This window comes from Salvia hispanica, chromosome 2 (genome assembly GCF_029641045.1).
Source record: "Salvia hispanica isolate PSC_SH4W2 chromosome 2, Shi_PSC_v1, whole genome shotgun sequence".
Classification (NCBI taxonomy): domain Eukaryota; kingdom Viridiplantae; phylum Streptophyta; class Magnoliopsida; order Lamiales; family Lamiaceae; genus Salvia; species Salvia hispanica.
The window spans coordinates 941,036-959,548 of NC_142693.1; the positions used below are offsets into that span (position 1 = coordinate 941,036).

At 35.0% G+C, this 18,513-nt stretch overlaps 2 protein-coding genes and 1 pseudogene across 4 annotated transcripts; 1 reads left to right on the forward strand and 2 right to left on the reverse strand.

The window, feature by feature from the left end:
• Positions 1–600: 600 nt before the first annotated feature.
• Positions 601–3,125, reverse strand: LOC148931304 (putative serine/threonine-protein kinase PBL3). The gene is made up of 6 exons (XM_089065888.1): positions 2,884–3,125; positions 1,987–2,261; positions 1,771–1,906; positions 1,416–1,552; positions 1,220–1,343; positions 601–1,008 (listed from the first exon to the last, which is right to left on the reverse strand). The coding sequence occupies exons 1-6, from the start codon at positions 3,047–3,049 to the stop codon at positions 710–712; spliced, it is 1,137 nt and encodes a 378-aa protein (XP_088922014.1). The 5' UTR covers positions 3,050–3,125; the 3' UTR covers positions 601–709.
• Positions 3,126–6,316: 3,191 nt separating this feature from the next.
• On the forward strand, positions 6,317–12,349 carry LOC148931305 (disease resistance protein RGA2-like). 2 transcript variants are annotated; one of them, XM_089063813.1, is made up of 5 exons: positions 6,317–10,146; positions 10,290–10,374; positions 10,468–10,542; positions 11,312–11,526; positions 11,651–12,349. In XM_089063813.1, the coding sequence occupies exons 1-2, from the start codon at positions 6,435–6,437 to the stop codon at positions 10,331–10,333; spliced, it is 3,756 nt and encodes a 1,251-aa protein (XP_088919939.1). In that variant the 5' UTR covers positions 6,317–6,434; the 3' UTR covers positions 10,334–10,374; positions 10,468–10,542; positions 11,312–11,526; positions 11,651–12,349. The 2 variants fall into 2 exon arrangements, with proteins under 2 accessions (XP_088919939.1, XP_088919938.1); XM_089063812.1 differs by having other exon boundaries at positions 11,402–11,526.
• A 1,179-nt stretch (positions 12,350–13,528) lies between these two features.
• On the reverse strand, positions 13,529–15,571 carry LOC148931306 (MDIS1-interacting receptor like kinase 2-like; annotated as a pseudogene). The gene is made up of 2 exons (XR_016135887.1): positions 14,126–15,571; positions 13,529–14,038 (listed from the first exon to the last, which is right to left on the reverse strand). The product of XR_016135887.1 is annotated as an MDIS1-interacting receptor like kinase 2-like (transcript).
• Between the last annotated feature and the right edge of the window lie 2,942 nt (positions 15,572–18,513).

Here is an 18,513-nt window from a genome sequence, read left to right on the forward strand (position 1 = left end):
CAAGCTTTGAATATTGGCAAAATCAAAGAGAAGAAAAAAAAAGAAATTCAAGAAAGATTGCTACACGTGGAAAAGAGAGATTGCGATCTGCAAAATGACTTCTTTTTATTTTATCTTCTATCAAATAATCATTAATTTGGGCATAGTATAAACAGATTGTTCAAATATGCAGTAGGCAATAACATGAGGATTACCTCCTTTATAGCGATCATACGAGTAAAACAAAATCAAAGCCAGCATGATTCAGAACATGACCAGAAAAATAACTAGAATTGAACACCAAAAGTGAATCACATTTATTATTAACAATAAAATCATACCGGTGGCTGAGTTAGAGCAGAAGTGTGGTAGCAGAAGCTCCTCCTTGTAGAGATCAGCACCGACCAATTTCTCCCAGAAATCTCGAACATTGTGACTCGGATTTTGGTTGCATTTCTAAGATCAATCAAACATAGCTGTGAGCGAGCTCCAACTGAAGAAAATATGACATATATAGATGCGTTTTTCTCCTCTCACTTCATCTGTCAGCATTTTTTGTCTGCTAAGACCATCCATACACAGAGGAACAGATTAGTAATGGAAATTCATTCACACAAGACCTTAGAAAAATACATAAAAAAGTAGATACAATAGTGATCATATGTTTATGGAGACACTAATACAGAGTTTGTAACATCTCTCTCTACAAGGATCCAAACATACATCAGTATTACAGTTTTTCAAGTATACCTACAACCTCAGACATTTTTGGTCTTAAACTTGGTTCTACATTCAGACATTGCAGACTTATCTTGGCAACTTCATATGCTTGTTTGGGAGGGTAATTGCCCTCTAATCTGCTATCCACAATTCGAAACAGTCTTCTTTTGTCATGCAAATAAGGTTTTGCCCAGTCGACCAGATTCTGCTCTCCTGCAGGCCGATTGGAATCAAAAATTCGACGCCCTGACAGTAATTCTAGCAAAACGGCTCCAAAACTATACACATCACATCTCGTGGTCAATTTCCCTGTTCATAAAAACCAGAAGCCTTGAAAAGGACAGCCAGAGCAGTATCTGAACATGGTAACTAAGTAGGTTTAGAGATGTAACTGAAGCTTCAGAAAATGTTAGAGCTGAGTTTGGGCACAAGGTGAAGAGTAGAAACTGTGTTTGTTTATTTTTCAGCTCAGATTATTCTTTTCATTTAGCAAAAGGACAACAAGTTGGGATGCAAGAACCTGTTGCTATGTACTCCGGAGCAGCGTATCCGTATGTACCCATAACTTGAGTTGATACATGAGTCATGCCACCGGTAGGACCATCTATTGCAAGGCCAAAGCCCGACAACTTGGTGTTGAAGTCCTGCAATCATCAATCGAAACCAAAATTTAGTTTAGAAAAACCAGAGCAATTTAAAAACTCTGCCAAACTTACGCCATCTAAAAGAATGTCGCTACTCTTAATATCTCGATGTATGACCGGTGTTTCCAAGTCATGCAAGAAGGCAACAGCTCTTGCAGCACCGATAGCCACTTTGACCCTTGTAGCCCAATTGAGGGAGTTATGCCTTACTACCAAAACACAAGAATTGACATTTATCAGCATCAAAATCCACATTGTAAAGACTAACTCAAAGTCGTAACGTATAAGCGCATATTTTATTGAGACAGAGGGAGCACTATTTTATCTACTAGGCTATATTCAAGAGGAACATCTCCCAACAATATTTACTTAGAAAACAGTTAGATGTTAAGGGCCTTAAGGCAGTCATCAAATCTGGCAAATTTACTTCTGAACAAATTGTTGTCCAAGCTTCCTTTGCACATGTACTCACACACCAGAATCTGTTTTTTTGCGCTGAAGCTATATCCAACAAGTTTGATCAAATTCGGGTGACGGAGTTGACTCAAGTAATGTATTTTATCCTGCAACATTTTTGTATGGTTGGTAAACATTACACTGTACAACAAAGAACTAAAGAGAAGTTAGGGGAAGAAACACCAACCAGTAACTCCTTTTTTCCTTGAAAACTTTCTAGATTCTTCTTCTTGATAGCAACGATAATTCCACGTCCAGGCTTCGTTGCTGTAAGATGGTGTTCGTGGATCCATCCTTTATACACAAAACCAAATGCTCCTCCCCCCAACAAATTGTCCCAGTGAAAGTTTTTGGTAGCTTTTTTTAACTCTCCATACTCTATGGCCATCACATTACGGGAGACGAAAGTTTCCTGACTAGAAAGATCTGTAGGATCGAGCCTCTCACCGGAATTTCTACAACCTTATCATGATCATAAGAGAAACTGTATGAAATTCCAGACTGTATAAATGGACTAAAAATAGCTGAGTACATGAAATGACAAATATATTTCATAACTTGAGGAGTATAAGTGAAGAATTGATAATCTTCCTTGAGAATGGAGCTTTGGTATTAGCAAACACTCGATTCTTAGAAGTGCTAATTACTCTCTCCGTTCCATAGTAGTAGAGTCATTTTGCCATTTTGGTACGTTCCATAGCAGTAGAGTCATTTCCTTTTTTGGTAATAGTCAACGCATTTTTCCACACCTACTTTACTCTCTCTTACTTTATTCTCTCTACATCTCTCTACCTTTTTCATTTCCTACTTTATTCTCCATTACTTAACTCACCTAACACAACTTTTTCTTAATCTCCGTGCCGAAAAAAAATGCCTCCACTACTATGGAACGGAGGGAACTACAATTTATGACCACATCTTCAATATATTTTCGATTTATACTAAAATATACTACTACAAATTAATACTTGCTATTAACAGTAAACCAGTAAAAATTGCAGTAGAGATCAGCACAACGGAGATATGAACAAAACAATAAAGAATTTATAAAAATAAAAATAAAAATAAAAAATTGTTTCATTACCATTTCTGAAATCTCGGATGAAAGGACTAAAGCTGAAACTGAAACTGAAACTGGAACGAGAAGTGGTTGAGCTGCTGAAGCTTTCACAAAGGGCAAGTTGGCGGTATTCCTCTCTCTTCAAAACAGCTCCGACCAACCTCTCCCAGCTATCGTAAATCCTCGACATTACACAAAAGGAATTTTGCTACGAAAAATCATTGACAGGCCAATGCGAAGCAAGATATTTTCCTTTTCGATCACAATAAGAATCGTCTCCTGGTCCATAAGTCTTCGTAGAAAATTTAAAGTTATGGTCCATTCTAGAAATTGGTAAAATAAAAAGAATTACGAAAAAAATAGATAAAATAGGAGAAAGAACGAGAAAAAGTAAGATATAGAGGAGAAAAGATAGATAAAAAGCATTTAAAATTAAATTATTTTTTTGGACAATTAAAACTGACAAAATGAAACTGTTTTTCATGAACCGATGGAATAGAATAATTTGCATTGAAATATTTTAAAAAATAAAAATGGGTTAGTTTTAATTGTCGAATCAAATTAGTAAATTATACTACTTTGTAAAGTGGTGGAATAATGAGCTAAAAAAGTTAGAATAATGTTAAACCTAGTTAAATTAATTATATAATAAAATGTGTGTAAAGTAACTTAACGAAATGTATATTCTTTTATTAAAAGCACGTCAGTAAAATATAAGGGGAGTGTTTAATACTTTTACCATGAATATAGTCTCAAGAATATATTTAAGATTTTAATCAAGGCTCCTTCCAACTTTGACCAAGAAACAACCTTTCTGCTATACGTGTGATAGAACGCCGTGGGTGACAGGATGTTGTACTTACTCACAATCTACTTTGCTTCTACCTTATTTGCCTTCATATTGACCTAAAATATAGATTGGGTTCTTTTCTTCATTTTCATTTTTGCTTTTTTTTTTCTCTAGTTCCCGCTCAAGCTCGCTCCTTGGAAGATTTTGCTGAACGTGGTTGAGGTTGGAGAGACAGGTAATTTTCACGAAATCCCAATTAACACGTCTCTGCGAATCACGAGTTTCAGAGTTTTTAACACATTGCATAATGTATACTTGTTACTGACCGAGGGTAATAGCTACGAATAGGGTGTTAAATTTGTCATTTTCTTATTGTCGAATCGATCTTCTGTTGTCTTAATTCTGTGTAAGTGAGCCACCTTGTTGAGCTTTACAGCATTATGGTTAGCTGTTTAATGGCAGACTCCTATTGTGGAGATATGAATCTTGTAATTTTTTTGGCGCAATTATTCATAAACGAATAGAGAGTTGAACACATGAACAAATAGAGTTATACTATAGTACGTTTTATTTAGTAATGAGTTGAATATACACAACTATTATTATGTGTTGTCATGATAAAACAATGAGTTGAATTTACACTCTATTTATTAAAACTCAAGCCGAATCACACAGTTTCAATTAGTGAAGAACAGATGGAGTATTCGGCATCTCACTTTTTTACCTTTCAAATCTATTATGGAGTATCATTATTCACTTATTTAATTCATATTTTAAAAATTGCATTTACATTCAATAAATTTTTATTAATTTTCCTTTATATTTTTTAAAAATAGGTACATAACTAAAGAGTGACACATATTTTAGATAATCTTTTAATATTTTTTAAAATTTCGTACTAATCAGATTACGACATGATTTCTTCATTTTTATTTTTATTTCTTAAAATTCATAAAATTATATTGAAATCTAATAAGGGATAGAGGGTAAGTATTTCTTCCATTTTCTTTACTTAAACATTACTCTATTATGAGAGTTTTAACAATTTATTTTATTGAATCAACATTTAAATTGGGCGTCAATCCACAAGTTCATTTGAAATTAAAATAAAAGAAGTTGTCGGCAATAATTGATAGCCTTGAATGAGAGACCGTAAACTGAACTGCATGAAATTTAATATTATTAGTTAAATTTAATATTTAAATTAAAATTTACATTCTACTAATTTTTTAATAATTTTTCTTTATATTTATCAAAATTGGTGCAGAATTAAAGAGTGACACATAGTTTAGATATTTTTTTTTATATTTTTATAATTTCGTACTAATCTTGTGATATATTATTTCTTTCAATTTTCTTTTATTTCTTAAAATTCATTAAATCAAATTAAAATCTAATAAGGGTTAGAGAATATACTTAGTATTTATTTGGTACGTAATTTCTTTCCCTTTTCTTTTTTTTTTCTAATTAAACATTACTCCATTATGAGAGTTTTAACAATTTATTTTATTGAATCAACACTTAAATTGGGGGTCAATCCACAAGTCAATTTGAAATTAAAATAAAAAAAGTTGTCAGCCAGAACTGATAGCCTTGAATGAGAGACCGTAAACTGTACTGCCTCAAACCAAGCACTTATCCTTTAATAATTCTTTATATTTAATACTACTATCATTTATAAATTTATTAGTATAAATTTAATATTTAAAAATAACATTTACATTCTACTAATTTTTTAATAATTTTTCTTTATATTTATCAAAATTGGTGCAGAATTAAAGAGTGACACATAGTTTAGATATATTTTTTATATTTTTATAAATTCGTACTAATCAAATTGAGATATATTATTTCTTTCAATTTTCTTTTTATTTCTTAAAATTAATGAAATCAAATTGGAATCTAATAAAGGATATAGGAAATATACTCAGTATTTATTTGGTACGTACTTTCTTTCCCTTTTCTTTTGTGTAGTCAAACATTACTCCATCATGCGAGTTTGAAGAATTTACTACTCCCTCAGTCCACAAATAAGAGTCCCGTTTTTTCATTTTTGTCCGTCAATGAATAAGAGTCCTAGTTCATAATTACTATAAATGGTAAAGAGAACTCACATTCCACTAACCCATTCCACTCAGATACTCCCTCCGTCCCAATAAATATGAAACGTTTGTTTTTCGGCACATGATTTTATGTAGTGTTGTTTGTGAGTTAAATGAGAGAGAATAAAGTAAGAGAGAGGGAAAAGTAGAGATAAAGTTATTTCTATTTTAAGAAACATTTCATTTTTAATGGGACAAGAAAAACGTTTCATTTTTAATGGGATAGATGGAGTATTATTTAAAACTAATATATACAAGTGGCTCCTATTCCACTAACTTTTTTCTATTCACTTTTTTTAATATATCTTAAAACTCGTGTATTTAGACATGAGACTCTTAATTGTGGACGGAGGGAGTATTTAATTGAATCCAACATTTAAATTGGGCGTCAAGCCACAAGTCAATTAGAAATTAAAAATAAATAGCTGTCGGCCAGAATTGAAATTAATGAGGTTAGGTAGAAAAGGCATTGATTAAACTGTACTGCATCAAACCAACCACTTATCCCATTGTATTATTGGTCTCTCCTTCTCTCTATACCAATTCATCCATTTCTCTTTCAGTTACAATCACACCACAATTATTGTTATCTCTCTCTATTGCAGCTATCTCCTTCTCCTTCTCTCCACACCAATTCATCCATTTTTCTTTGGCTCTTTCTGAATCAGTTACAATCTCATACAATGGAAGGAGAAGTTGTCGCCGCCGTCATTAAAGTTCTAGTTCAAAACCTCATCGACCATTCCAAGAAAGAGATCTCACTAGTCCGTGGTCTCGACAAAGAAGCAGCAAAGCTAGCTGGGAGTTTAGATACCATCCAGCATTTGTTGAACGATGCTGAGAGCCGTACCATTCCCGGTGGGGCTGTCAAAAGCTGGCTGAGGAATCTCGAAGACGTGGCCTTCGATGCTGACAACGTGTTGGATGAACTCAACTATCATCTTCTCTCCAAACAAATTAACTCCATCAAGCCCGTGAAGGAAAAGGTACTCTCATGCTTCTCACCCTTCAGTCATATTGCGCATCCCAGAAATATAGCTCTTAAAATCCAAGAAATCAATGATAATTTGGAGTATGTTCGAAAAGAGGGAGCCGATCTTGGCCTCAAAGAGAGGCTTGCCACCAATGTGACAACTTTGCCTACTTTTGAAACCGATTCCTTCTCACATGATCCAATTTTCATTGGAAGAGATGAGTTGGTGTCGGAAATAGTGGAGGTTATTAACACTGGTACTACCACCGATGAACGTCTAATTTCTATCTTTGCCATTGTGGGATTGGGAGGATTGGGGAAGACAACTTTGACTAGGAATGTCTTCCATCATCCAAAGATAAAAACTCTCTTTGGATCACATCTTTGGGTACATGTTTCTCAAATTTTTGATCCAATAATTATTTTCAAGAAAATCCTCAAGGAGTTGACTTCTTCTGATCTTGATGAAACTGAGAGTAGCCAAGATATTCTCGAAAACACTTCTTCTGATCAAGTTGAAGATCAAAGTAGGAAGGATTTTCTTAAAAAGGCTTCGTTTGGTCAAGTTGATGTTGAGAGTAGGAAAGGTTTTGTGAAAAAGAATTATCATGATCAAGTTGAGGTTGAGAGTAGGCAGGATATTTTGAAAAGGCTTAAAAAAGCTTTCAAAGATAAAACTTATCTTATGATTCTTGATGATGTTTGGAATCAAGATCGTTCCAAATGGGATGATTTTATCAATTCTTTGGTTGGCGTCACTTCTACCAAGAGGAATGCAATTGTTGTTACCACAAGAAATATGGAAGTAGCTTCAACTATGCAATCACTTCAGTCACATGAGCTCAAAGGATTATCAAATGAAGATTGTTGGTCAATAATCAAAGCAAAATCTTTTGGAAAAGAGGATATTCCATCAGAGTTTGAGGCCATTGGGAGGAAGATTGCAACAAGATGTCAAGGTTTGCCATTAGCTGCTAATGTAGTTGGTGGGGCGCTATATAAGAAATCTGAAAAAGAATGGCTATCGATTGAAGAGAAATGGCTTTCACATGATGAAGGGGATCGTATCACAAAGATATTGAAGTTAAGCTTTGATAATTTGTCTCTACCGTCACTGAAGAAGTGTTTTGTATGTTGTTCGGTCTTTCCTAAAGGTCGCAAAATCAAAAGTCAGGAACTGATTGAGTATTGGATGGCACAAGGATTCCTTGGAGCTAATGGAAGCGGTGAGATGGAGTGCCTAGGAGACAAATTTGTGAAAGTTCTTCTTCATAACTCTCTACTACAAGTTGCAGAAAGAGATGATTATGGAAATGTAGAGAGTTGTGTGATGCATGATCTTGTGCACGATCTCACATGTTCAATTTCAGGTTCTTCTAATAATACAGAAGGCGGGATTCGAGTGAGATACATGATTCACGATGGAGAAAGTCGAATTCCAAAAGAAGTGGCAAAATATTTGCGTACATTATTGTTCGAGGGACACATTTATCGTAACAAGTTTACAGAGTTCGAGCGTCTACATGTTTTAGTTCTCGCAGATGATTGGTGTGAAAAGTTGCCAAGTTCAATAAGAAAGTTGATACATTTAAGGAAACTTGATATTTCCTCGACGCATATACATTATTTGCCGGACTGGATTGGGGAACTCCATCAGTTGCAAACATTAAACGCAGATACAGGAAGATTGTGGAAACTGCCTAGTACTCTGAAGTGCTTGATTAAATTAAGGCATCTATATATTAATGATGGTGTAGAGTTGCCTGCTAAGATTGGGAGTTTAACTTCTCTCCGGACGCTAGAGTATTTTATAGTTGGCGACAAGAATGGATGCAAAATTGAAGAGCTCGGGAGTTTGAATGGTCTCAAAGGAAAATTGGAAATTTCGAACCTTGAAAGGGTTGAAAACAAGGAAGAGGCTGAGAAAGCTAGTGTATCTAACAAGTCAAAAATATTGGAGTTGCATTTGACATGGAGTGAGGATAGAGAAGGTGAAACTCCAAATGATGAGAATGTGTTGGAAGGTCTTCAACCACACTCAAATCTGAAAAAGTTAGTGATTGAAGGATTCAAAGGCAAAAAATTTCCATCATGGATTCAGAAGATGGCAGTTGAAAATGTACCTCAAGGCTGTTGGGTACCACTTAACAAGTTGATTGAGATAAAACTCTCCAAGTGCTCAGAATGTGATGAAATCCCAATGTTTGGGCAGTTGCCAAATCTCAAGTCTCTGTGGTTAGAACAATTGACAAAATTGAAGTCAATAAATTCTTCTTTCTATGGATTAGTGAATGAGGAGACATGGATTGTTTTTGCAGCACTAGAAAGGCTTGTGTTGATAGACATGCCTAATCTTGCAGAGTGGGCAGAAGTAGAATCTGCATGTGAAAGTGATGTGAAGGTATTTCCTAACCTCCAACACTTGGAGATCTCTCAGTGCAAGCAGTTGATGAGTTTTCCTAATCATTCGTGGTCATGCCTCAAAAGTTTGATCATCAAGATGAGTGGGAGCATGCTTTTAACATGTATATTCAAGACAAAATTAAAGTTGCTAACAGAGCTTTGGATAGAAGGAATAGATGATTTGGAATATCTCCCAAATTGGTTATTCTATAACAATCCCAATCTGTTGGAGTTACATATAAGCATGTGTTCCAATTTGAGAGAACTACCAGATGGTCTAGGCACCCTCAATTCTTTGGAGATGTTGATTATAAGTGACTGTCCAAATTTGGAACGAGTAGCAGTTATTGGTGCGCAACAATCACAAGGAAGCCTCACATGTCTTAAAATGCTGGAGATTTGTAAATGCCAAGCTTTGCTGTATTTTCCATGTGAAATGGTAGGATCCTCACTTGAAGAACTGGAGTTGGATAATTTAAGTAGCCTAAAGAATCTACCGGGAATAATTGAGAAATATATAAATGTCGATTGTCTGCCGACATTGCCTCGTCTAACACGGTTAAGAATTACTGATGTTTCTCAATTTAGGGCCATATTTTCTAGTGATGAGTTAAACATAGATGTTAGTATGGAGGGATCTATGGAGACCGTTGAAGGCTTATTGCAAAGATGCAACTCCCGCTCACTTATGTATATAAAATTGAAAGGGAGGGAAGGTTGGGGAAATTTGCCAGAATCAATACAACATCTCACCTCTATTAGATGGTTAGAGATAGAGAATTATGGAATGGAAGAGTTGTCTGAATGGTTGGGGAACCTCTCATCTCTAAGGCAATTGAGTATATATAATTGCAAGAAGTTAAGGAGTCTACATGCACTGCGGGGCCTCACATCACTTGATATCTTAGATATTAAGGGCTGCCCAGAAATAAGTATTGAACAACAAAGTGATGCAGCTGATTCCCAATGGCCCAACATTTCCCATATCCCCGACATTTGGATTGATGGAGAAATAGTAGGTGAGTATGAAAGCATTTTCTTGTTTCCTTTTAATAGAAACAGTTGTATGTCTATTTCCTCACCACCACATTATATTCGCTTTCATTGACTTGTTGATTGAACATTTTCTCCATTTAATCCTTTTTGTGTTTGATAATTAAAGGAAGGAGGGGAAAACTTGAGAATTTGATGAGTGGGTGCCTCTAAAGTGCCCATTTGATTTGCTCAACCTTTCTTCATTACTACAGGTAAGAAACCTCACATTGCAACTCCCTTTACTTTCATTGCTTTTTGTCAATGAGATTACTAATTGAAGATGATGTGGACACCATATTTTTCAGAAATTTATGCTCATTTTCAGTTGAGGGAATAGCAAGAGTTATTCATTGCATGATTTTGTTGCTCCCAAAATGCAGGTATTTTCCATTAGTTGTTAAGACTGTAAATTGCAAATAAAATACCCAACATATTTAACACAAATTAGATCTTCTATTTTGCATTCTGTGTTTCATTAAATATTAGTTACCTATGTCCCATAAAAAATAATAAAGCTTTTTTTTATTGTTCCACTAAAAATGAAACATTTCTTAAAATCACAAAACAATACTACATAAAATTTTGCGCTGAAAATTATTCCTTTTTGTCCCATTGTAGTTGAATCGTATTAATTTTTGAGCTGTCACAGTACAACTAAGTCAAATTTTTATTTTTATTTTTTCAAAAACTTTATAACCTCTCTTATTACTTCACTTTCTTTCTATCTTTCATTCTTTATTCTCTCTCCACATAACCTCTAAACAATATTATTTCTTAATCTACGTGTTTACACGAAAAAAGGAGAAGCTGATGTTCCTTTTTTGGTTAACCATACTATCTATGCTAGAAGAATATATTTAAATGAGACAAGAAAAATATTCGTTTAAAATAAAATGTGAATGAGAATGAGTTAGTGGAATGTTGGGTCCACTGCCAAAAATGGTAAAAGTGAAAGGTGACAAATTTTTAGGGACGGACAAAAAAGGAAATAGATGACAAATTTTCAGGGACGGAGGGAGTACTATTGTGTAAACTATGCTTTCAAGGGGTGAATGAGATTATATCACAAAGATATTTGAGTTGAGCTTTGATAATTGTCGGTACCATCACTCAAGAAGTGTTTTGCATACTGTAACATTTTTCCTAAAGGTAGGAGAATTGAAAGGCATGAATTGATTGAGTATTAGATGGGAGAAGGATTTCTTGTAGCTAATGGAAGCAATGACATGGACTTTGTAGGAGATGAAGAAGGAATTATAAAGGATTTGTGTTTGAGGAGATGAAGAAGGAATTATAAAGGATTTGTGTTTGAGGAGATGAAGAAGGAATTATCGTCCATTAAAAATTTCTTCAAATTCACACTGGTAAGATAGCTTCACCACGATTAATCCCACATTCTTTTATTCATATTTCTTATACAATTAGTTTAAGCCATCATCTCCAATTCTAGCCATGTAACTATAAATTGCATATTAAATTTCACAACAGGTTTGGCATTTGTTTGTGCTGTGTGAATTTCTCATACCGCAAAGTGGTGGCAGAAGCAGATGAAACAGAGTTGCGTGTTAGAGCAATGTCGAAATTTGCATACCAAGAGAGTTTGACTGTTGTACTCATTTTATTCCTGGAGTTATTGCATGAAAATTGTAAAAATATATGGTGTTTAAGAAGTTCAGATTGATTTTGCTGTTGTATTTGTATAGAATAAGCTCACATGCATGTTTTAAAGTTATGTCTTGGTGTTTTGTGTGGCTATTAGATTAATGTCACTTATATTTAGTGATGGATGCATGATTTTAATTTGGGGTGAGCCAGACACATCATGTTGAGCAATTGGCATTGCGTATCGGTCGAGTCACCACTGGCAAGCAGGCAACGAAGACTTGATAGCTATGCAACGCAACAGCAGCTAGTGTCGGCTCTTGTTTATTTTCCTTCTTTTTTCGGTTTTGGTTTATGGCGCATCAAAATGAGAGTTATGCTCATCCAACAGGGATTGGGTGATGCGACCGAAGATCCTGACATGTAAAATCAATGATAAAGTATTGATGAAGAAGCAACAAATCATGTAAAGAGCATACAATGTGATCATTCAATGTTTAGCAGACAATATATAGCAGACAATCGTTGTATGATTCGTAGAGTACTTGATCTTGTGTCATCTATTTCTTTATTTATAACGGGGCATTTTGGTTGTAAGTTGTAACTGTACCATTGTTATTATTTGTCTTTGAATACATATCATTCGTGAATCATGCTTGACGACCGGAGACGCACACTTTTCAGACAAAAAACACACTCCATTGAAGAGGTAGTAACAAGTTTGAAGCTTAACAGTTAAAATAAATGGTGGATTAAATTGGAAATAATTCAACCCTAGGTTGAGTTATTAAAAAGGACAGAGCACTAAGCTATATAATTAGCGTCTGTGATACGATCCCATATCATATCTTTAGAAATCCCAATTATTTAGTTATATTTTGATTTACCGTATCTTTTCTATATTTGTTTAGATATTGTTTCTTAGTATTCTAGTCTTATAAATAGGAGATATTGTATTCATTCAATCAATTAATGAATTATTATTTTTCCACAAAGATAACGTATGTTTTCCAATGGATTCCCTCCGCCGATCCTAATTGGACGCCGGAGTATTTTATCAGCCGCCTAGTTATCGCGTTGCCCGACGGGAGGATCCCGCGCACAACTCGAAACTATTATTTCCACTGACCCGACGAAGGGCGCCAGAACACTTTTTGATCGCTGCAAACAAGCTGCAGATCGCAGTTAAGGAGAAGGTCCTTAGCAGTATGCGAATTGATGATGTTTTAAAGTGGTATGTTTATGATTCAAGCTTTGATGGTTATGAAATTCGGTAAGGATCACTTACGGCAAATCCTAATTCATCTTCTAATATATGCACACATACATGAGTGATGGACCTATGTATGTGTGCATGTATTAGAAGATGAATTAGGGGTTGCCCTAGGTGATCCGCTCCGAAATTCGGATAACATTTCTATCTTTAGTGGAATGACTTGACTGTACTCTTTTGACTTATTGCGTATCTTTAGTGAACTTTTTTAGGAAATTCCAAACACTATCATGAAATTAAAACTTGGTCGTAAACACCACAAACTTATTAAAATTTGGGAGAATCTGGCCAAATTCGTGATATTATTGAACAACAAGCTATAAATAGATCTTGGTTGAGAAGGAGTACTTTTTTCTTATAATTATTATTTTGACCTTCTTTTGATTGAAGGAAAAACCCACAATCTTGATCTGATCAAAATGCTGAATGAAATAGAAAATGTTAGGACAGGAAAAGACTCAAGTAACACTCCACATTTTGTTTAGAAGCTCTTCTAAAAACAGAGGTGACTTGATTCATAGAGATCTTTATGATTTGTTCGACACGAGACACTGATTATTATCGGAAAAAAACTAACAAAATGGGAGAAGAGAGAACACGACACAATGGCAAAATCATGACATAAGCTCAATCTGAATGCATGAGATGAAGCACTGATATGGAGCGGAATGGCATTGTCAAACGTGGTGGGTGCTTAGCAAGTTCCTGAGACACTTCCTTCATACACGGTCGCGACTTTGGATTAGAGCTTATGCATTTGAGTGCTGTTTTCACCAATCCAGCTACTTCCCTCGACACTCTTACATCTTCATCTGGAGATGGTAGCCGCTTGTCCAAGAGTTGTTGCACCATCATGTTTTGAGCAAACAGTGTGGATCTCTTCATCGTCGTCATGGAGGAAATGAAATCCCCTGGATGATCTCCAAACATGATTTCCAGTGCCACAACTCCGAAGCTATATACGTCACATTTTTCTGTAACCACCATTGTGAAGGCTAACTCTGCAAACAACAAACATATAACCATCAAATTCATGGATATAGTTAATGCGTTAATTGGAGATGTGGTATGGTAAGCGATATTTAAACCTGGTGCAATATAGCCTCGAGTCCCGACTAGCAGAGTCTGATTGGACGAATCTGGATCCAACAATCTAGCTGTACCAAAATCAGATAAAGAACCTTCAAACTCTGAATCCAAGAGTACGTTGCTGCTCGATACGTCTCTGTGTAGAATAGGAGGGTTGCAATCGTGATGCATGTATGATAAGGCATTGGCAATGCCCTTCATGACATTTACCCTCTTCTTCCAGTTCAGCTCCACGGCTTCGTCATCATACTTCAACACGCTAAAGAGGCTTCCTCTTTCCATGTGGTCGTAGATGAGAAACATGCATCGCTGATGCAGACAAAAGCCGAAAAAGAGAGAGAACCTTGGCTTCATTCCTAAAAGAGGAGTCAAAAGTAGGATTATTTCCTTCAAATCTATGAAGCTTCTTGACAGCAACAACTCTTCCGGTGGGAAGTTGTGCTCTGTAGACGCTCCCATAAGCTCCCGTTCCAATGCAGTATCTCAAGTCAAAGTCTTGTGTTGCTTCAATGATGTCTTGATATGCGATGTTGCCATCGAAGTTCCAAATCTTGAATATGTCTCCATGTTTGGGATCAGGACTGTTTGATACCGGTGCTCGCTTTCTTATGAAACAGATTCCAAGTAAAATTGAAGGAAGAAACACACAGAAAAATACTATTACTGCATAGATTATAACTGACTTGTCTATACGTTTGTTGTCTATATGTTTGCTTCCACCTACAGAATCAATTGATTCGAGTAACTTGGGATTCCCGATGAACGATTCCATCCCAAATTTACGCCACAGTGTGGGTGGAATCTGGCCCTCTAAACGATTGTAGGACAAATTGAGATAAGTAAGTTTGGATAAGCTTCCTATATCAGGTGGCACGAAACCATGAATGAAACGGTAACGGTTATCAGAATTAAAGTCACCATAAATGAAACGGTTATCAGAAATGTCTAGAACGCGCAACTCACTCTGATTTTCCAATGAAAGAGGCAGTTCGGAATTGAGTAGATTATTGGACAAATTGAGATAAGATAGGTTGGAGAGGGAACCTATTTCTTCTGGGATAGATCCATAGAGACCGCATGAGGTGAGATGAATGCTAGTGAGTGATGTGAAAACAAGCGGATCCAAATAGCCAAGATCATGACACCAAGCTTCACTCGGATTGCATCTTTCTCGAGACATGAGGCTTAACTCTGCAACGCGGCCATGACCGTCACAAGTGATGCCTTTCCAATGGCAGTGATGAGCAGAGGAGTTGATATAAGGCCATCCAAAATTCATCAACGCCTTCTTTTCTCTGTTCGAATCTGAAACATTAGATGCAACTACATTATTGATCAATAATATGCAGATGCTCAAAATGACCATAGCATTAGCAACAAAGACAACACCCATCACTTATATTGTCTGGCTTGTTTGTATATGTATGATTCTTTTTCTTAATCATCTACTCATACCTCTAATATCATTTTATATACAACTTGCAAGCATCATACTTTATTATTACTTGGTAATTATTGACACCACACATTTAATGAGTGAAAATCATAAAAGTAAAAGTCTTCCAGGTCAATCAAAATATCCGAAGCTTTCATTTTCCATTGTAGTATTGCATTGCAATGTAGGTGGAGGTGTTTTTTTCTCTTTTCAATTTAAGTCTAGCGTTTTCTAAGGACTAATTTACACAATGATGATGATGATCAGTTATTTATCTAACTATGCCAATCGTTAAATATGTTTTTCAAATTGTGATGACAAAATATAAATGAATATGTGATCGAGCTAGATAGGGGAGTGTTATATTGCTAACTCATAACTTAATTGCTAACTACAACTAAATAATAGCCATTAGATATTCAAATTAAGGGTTTAGATTAGTTCTCTCTAAATGTCAATACGATTAACGAAAAACGTCAATAAGACCATAGGATTAATTCCAAAAAATATCAATAGGGGTATTAATGTCAATTAACTACATGTTGTATGGGTTGGCAGCGGAAGCGCATGCATAAATCAATTACATAATAATCAGATCTATTTAGCGGATTATTTAGACAAATTCTATTCGCGTAATTATCTCACGTATCATGCTCATAACTCAAATAATCACATGCTTTAAATTAAATAAAATCTAAAACATGCTGTTCTAGGGTTTAGCCATTATACCTTGATGATTCTCCAAAGAATCGAAGATAGCTAGCGCCTTCTCCTCGTGAAGATCTTTAGTACAAAACCACGGATCTTCTGACTGGTTCCCGGACTGTGAACTGATATCAGGGTGGGCTGATCTCACCAGCGCACTAGGACTTAAATAGAGAAGACAGAAATCCTTTCCCACGGAGGAGAAGAATTCGACCTCTTCTAGTAATAGAGAGGGCCGAAAATTTAGACAATGAATCTAGTGTATTTTCTGTCTCCTTTATTCTCCTATTTATAATAAGTCACATATTGGGCCCAGACAGGGATTAGGGTTTAGGATATGGGCTCCTCCAATTAGCTTTTTACTAATTAAATTAAACCCAATTTAATATGAGCTTAAAATTGGAATATTACGAGCAGCCACTACAGAAGTAATACTGCACTCCCCATCCAAATCCGAAATTACAAGTACTTCGGGTTTCCAATAAATTATATTTATTTCCCGCGCTTAAGATAGAAACATCCATTAATTAATTATAGTCTGCTATGGACTTAATTAATTAATATCTTATTTATTCCAAGAGAGGACTCAGCAAGAAAATCTTATTTATTATTCATAGAGTAATTAAACTCCAACTAGCTAGGTTCCGAATAATAAAACCTTATTTCAAGCTTCTCTTGAGGATGTTATCAAACGAGACTCACCTCGCGCACGATTCAACATAATAGCAATCCTAGCACCGCTAGATACTAATCACCACTACCCAATATACCAGGCTTATTGGGTTACGAAAAACCCGCACCATTTGGTAAGTCAAAGTAGTGCATAATTAATACCGTATGCTCAATGCTAACGTACATTGATTGAGAAATAATTTACGAGACCTCGTCTTTCAGTAGATAGCATAAAGACTGTCTCGCTGTTAGATCCATTCAGTGCTATACCACACCAACGTCATCTTATTTCAGTAAGGCTTAGAAATAATCGGACTGACATTGCAACCTTTCACGATAGGTAGTCTAAGCCTATCTAGGTTGTGAAATTCTTCTTTTTCTTTGTTTAGAACTGACCGTGTTACCTTAAAGTGGACGACGCCCACGACCGGTCTACTAAAACAAAGGCTTAGACTTTGTTAAATTACTTATACATTTAAATATGCAATAAACATCCATTAAATGTAAAATATAACAACATTATGACAAAAATAATCTGTTTATTCATTTGGAAAATAAAATAAGAGTTTTAACAGTATTCAATCACTCGAAAGGTGATTTCTTGTATACAAACTCTAACACATGTTTAGTTATAACTAACTTTTAAAAGAAATCCCAAAACTTAAAATTCATATAACATATATCAAATTAAAGATAATTTCATAAGGATTCCAACGATATCATGTATGCATATGTTCCGATGTCAAAATTTGAAAAAAAATTCAACAATTTTTAATTTTTTCGTGCAAGCAGAAATGTCAGCATACTATATAAAATATGTCATTATAATACATGTACAATGTCAATATAAACAATGGGTTAACATTCTTAAAGCATTGTGTTGACATTCTCAAAGCATTGTGTTGATATTTTCGGAACACTATATTGACATTTTCATCCAAAACCCTAATTTGGAGTTTTTTTTTTATCTTTTTTTATTTAATTAATAAAAACGAAAATTACACGTGGCAAATTATAGACCACACGTTTTTTAAAATCATGTGACCTTAAATTAGTTGTAGTTAGCAATTAAATGATGAGTTAGCAATTGATCACTCCCCGAGCTAGATATGTTTTACAAACTTAGATATGTTATACAATTGAAATTTGAATATTGGATATTAAGGGATTGACTGACTTAGCAGACTACCCCAATTTCCAGCCCAATTTGCAAGTTACTTATTTCACGATTATTTGTAGCTACTGTATAATATTCCACAAAGCCCATTTTGAATATCGACGTGACACCATTTTACACTCATATTCCCAAGTCAAGGTTCTTCTCAAGATCTTTGATGTGATATTTTAATATTTTCACAAAAATACAAATCTAATGAGCCTAAATTGGACAATTACTTAGAGCATTTTTCATTCTTTTGTTTGCGTGTTAATTAAATTTTAAAGTACCAAAAATATTGCTCGCGAAAATCAAATAAAAATGATCAACTTTTTCAGAAAAGAAATGAGAAATTTAGAGGGAGGAAAATTTCCAATACCTCATTTTGTCATGATCAGTTCACAACAAAGACAACTTAC